At 54.5% G+C, this 3,551-nt stretch overlaps 1 protein-coding gene across 1 annotated transcript; it reads right to left on the bottom strand.

Moving 5' to 3' along the window:
* Window positions 1-238: 238 nt before the first annotated feature.
* Window positions 239-3,127, bottom strand: CLDN5 (claudin 5). Its single transcript, XM_019539053.1, has one exon. The coding sequence runs from the start codon at window positions 3,044-3,046 to the stop codon at window positions 2,396-2,398; it is 651 nt and encodes a 216-aa protein (XP_019394598.1). The 5' UTR covers window positions 3,047-3,127; the 3' UTR covers window positions 239-2,395.
* Between the last annotated feature and the right edge of the window lie 424 nt (window positions 3,128-3,551).

The following is a 3,551-nucleotide window of genomic DNA, read 5'->3' as shown; positions in this document are numbered from 1 at the left end:
TAGTTTGAGTGACAGTGCAGTGTAGGGGGATAATTGTAGAAACAGAAGGTGGTAGATGTATCCTTATTGATTTTTATGTAGTCAGCTTGGAGGTTAATTTGTCTCATATCCTTGCCTGAAGAAATATATGACTGACACAAATAAGGTACCAAACAAGTTACAAGCCAACTTTGGTAGATTTCTTTAAAAATGTATACATTTAAATTCATGTACAGTTTATAAGGTTACATTTAAAAAAAAAAGTTGCAATGACGAAATACAGAATATTTCATTCTTGTACCAAAACTACACATTAGATCACGATAACAATATGGTAGCTCTTATGTAAGACATTGATGGGTTAAGAACCGCAGCTCTTTACAGAAGAAAGTTCTACAGAGGTGGGTTGTGCTGAGTTATTAGATAAACTGGTAGCTTGCAACCAAGAATGCATTTAACTTCAGGCATGAGAGCAGTAACCTCACTTCTTCACCAAGACTAATCACTTGCTTAATATTAACCACAGCCACAATACCTGGATCATAACCCAAGTGCCTCAGGTCTCAGGTCTCCTTATGAATTGGTACCACCACTTTTTGATGCTTATAAGCAAAGCAAAACCAGTATCGATAAAACCCTATTGCAGAACTACAGATCCAGTCAAGTCACAAACCCCAGTGGTATGAGCAGGTATTCAGAGCTGATGTACAAGCATATAGGTTAGGGGAGCAATGCATTAATATGTGTCTGTGACATGGCAGTCAAATTTAGCCGTATGGTATAAGGGAGACTCTTGAGTTCTGAACAGTATGTTATCTTGGGGGGTGGAGGGAGAAGCAGTTTTTCCATGATGTGGGCTTCATGGTGGTTAGTAGGAGTCCTGTGTTGGTATAAGTTACAGGTGAGAGATGTCCTATACCTTTTTTTCCTGTTCCTAGGATTTGTATGAGGAAGTGTCTCTTGCTCCCTAATCTAGTTCAACCTCAGTTTGTCTACTGTACATACAAAAGCAAGAAGTGTATGTTAAACACATGATGCACTGACATTTACAACATGTCAAGGTTAAGAAATCCAAAGTTAAAATTGTTCAGAGCAAAATTAGGTCATCTTCCCTCCCCTATGTATGGTATGATAAGGTTCTGGTGGCATGGCTTTGGGAACTCCTGGACTACTCTGTGTAAAGTGTCAGCTAAGTCACTAGGCTAAGATCTTTGAGCATTTTAAAATCTTTCGGTACTTTTTCATGTAAAGGAAAGTGAGTTCTGGTGAGTTTAACTGCGATTGCACAGCCCCATGTTATAATTTTGCATGTGGTCGACTAAGTGTATAAAATTTGACATTGAGAACCAGACAGGTTCAGTAAATAAGCCACCAAAACTTCTCAGTCTTTTAAAATGCGATTACAAAAAGAGCCCATTAGGTCCCACCATGTATATTCTGAATAGCATGTTCCGAATACCTTCCGTTTCCAACAGTGCATGCACAACAACATGTCCGAGGACACACAAATGTTGAGTGCTGTACACCGGATGCCAAGAGACCTCCTGAGTCAGTGAATCTGTTCCATTGCTGCCCCAGGACACCTGATGTGATTTCACATTCAAGTAAACAGAACAGAAGGGGATTAAGGAGGAAAGAAGGGTTGCCTGAGTGAAGGAAGAAAGGACTGAGCGGTTTTATGTTCAGCTGTAACCATTTTGCATGGCGTGAATGCTTTAATGATGCCACCCTTCCCTGCCTTTCCCGCAACAAGGATTAATCCGACAGCCAGTTAAAATCCCGAAGCCCAGCTTCAGCATGATTCTTCTTTCCCCAGATGTCTTCAGTCAGAGCCGGGCAGAGAGGACTCATTTAAAGCAGGAATGAAGACCAAAGCTAGTGGAAAGTTTTAGAAAGAATCTATATTTTGGTTACTCAAGCTCAAAAAATAAAATCGAAACATTCTTAAATAGTGGGCAAGTTAGGGAGGACAAATAAATAAGAGCCGTTTCAACCCCAAGCAGTCTGCTTTGAAGAGGATCTGACACGAGGACAGTTGCCCGGAGCGGAGGGAGCCCCGCCGCGCCCCCGCGCCTCGGGTGCGGGCCGGGGAGAGCGGGGCCGCGGCCCTGCCGGGCGAGCGGTGGACGAAGCAGGCGTGTGGCGGCTCGAGGCAAACCGGGCTCGTACTTTCCCCCGGGCGCCCCCTTGGGCGGCTGGGAGCCGGCCTCCCTCCGGCGCGGCCCCGGGGGTCGAGGCGGGGGCGCGGGGCGGCGGCAGCGAGGAGGAGCGCGGCGTCGAGCTGCCGCTCGGGCCGGGGGGGCTCGGAGCGAGGCGGGGACAGTCCGGGGACGCCTGGCCCCGAGGCCCGCAGCCTCCCAGTCCAGCCCGAGTCCGGGAGCCCCGCGGGGGTCGGTACCTGCGGCCCCGGCGGGGCTCACACGTAGTTCTTCTTGTCGTACTCGCCGTTGGACGTGGGCCGCCGCGGGGCCGAGTACTTGACGGGGAAGGCGTCCTCGTCCTTGTGCCCGCGGGCGCCGCAGCAGATGAGCCCGCCGCCCACGAGCAGCAGCGCCGTGGCCGCCCAGCCGATGTAGAGCGAGGCGCCCATCTCCCGCTTCTTGAAGCGCGGCACGGCGGGGTCGTAGAAGTCGGTGATGGTGATGTGGGCGAACCAGCAGACGGGGATGAGCACCAGGACGCCGCACAGGACGTAGATGGCCCCGCCGGCCAAGGCGATGCAGGACTTGGCGCGGCCCGGCCGCACGCAGTTGGTGCACTGCGCGCCCATCACGGTCACCATGAGCGCCACCAGCCCCAGCAGCGCCACGAGCACGGTGATGGCGCGGCCCGCCTGCACCTCGGGGCTCAGCGCCAGGATGGAGTCGTAGAGCTTGCACTGCATCTGCCCCGTGCTCTGCACCGCGCACGTCATCCACAGCCCTTCCCACAGGCTCTGCGCCACCACGATGTTGGCGTCGATGAAGGCGGACACCTGCCACATGGGCAGCCCGCAGGTCACGAGCACGCCCAGCCAGCCCAGGATGCTGAGCCCCATGCCCACGATCTCCAGCGCGGCGGAGGCCATGTCGAGAGGAGAGGAGAGGAGAGCAGAGGCTCGGCGCGGCTCGCTGTGTGCCTGCAGCGCGGTCTGCCCGCCAGCCTGCCCGCCCGGGGCTCTATATGCGGCGCGGCCCCCACCCCCGCCGGGCGGCGGCCGGGGCGCAGCCAATGGGGGCGAAAGCAGAACAAAGGCTCGTGCGAGTGACTAAGCCCCGGGGGGAGCCCGGGGCGTGGGGAGGGGGTAGGAAGAGCCGCTGGGGCCGAGCCAGGCGCCGCCGCTGCAGCTGCCTCGTCCCTCCCGCCCCGTCCAGCGCGTCCCTCGCGCCCGCCCCCGGGACGGGCTGAACTCGACGCTGGTTCCCGCGTTAGCGCCGCTTCCTCCGGCTCGGGGCGGCCGGCGAAGGCTGTGGCCCCAGCCTGACCTCCGCTCCGCAATCAGGGCTCTGCACCTGACGCTACCTGATGTTATCGAACGTTTTTCGTTACTAAATAACGGTTGGGGATGACACCCTAACGCTTGACTGCGTACC

This window comes from Crocodylus porosus, unplaced genomic scaffold (assembly GCF_001723895.1).
Source record: "Crocodylus porosus isolate Cpor-Errol unplaced genomic scaffold, CroPor_comp1, whole genome shotgun sequence".
Taxonomy (NCBI): Eukaryota; Metazoa; Chordata; order Crocodylia; family Crocodylidae; genus Crocodylus; species Crocodylus porosus.
This window is presented reverse-complemented; position numbering and strand designations above follow the sequence as displayed.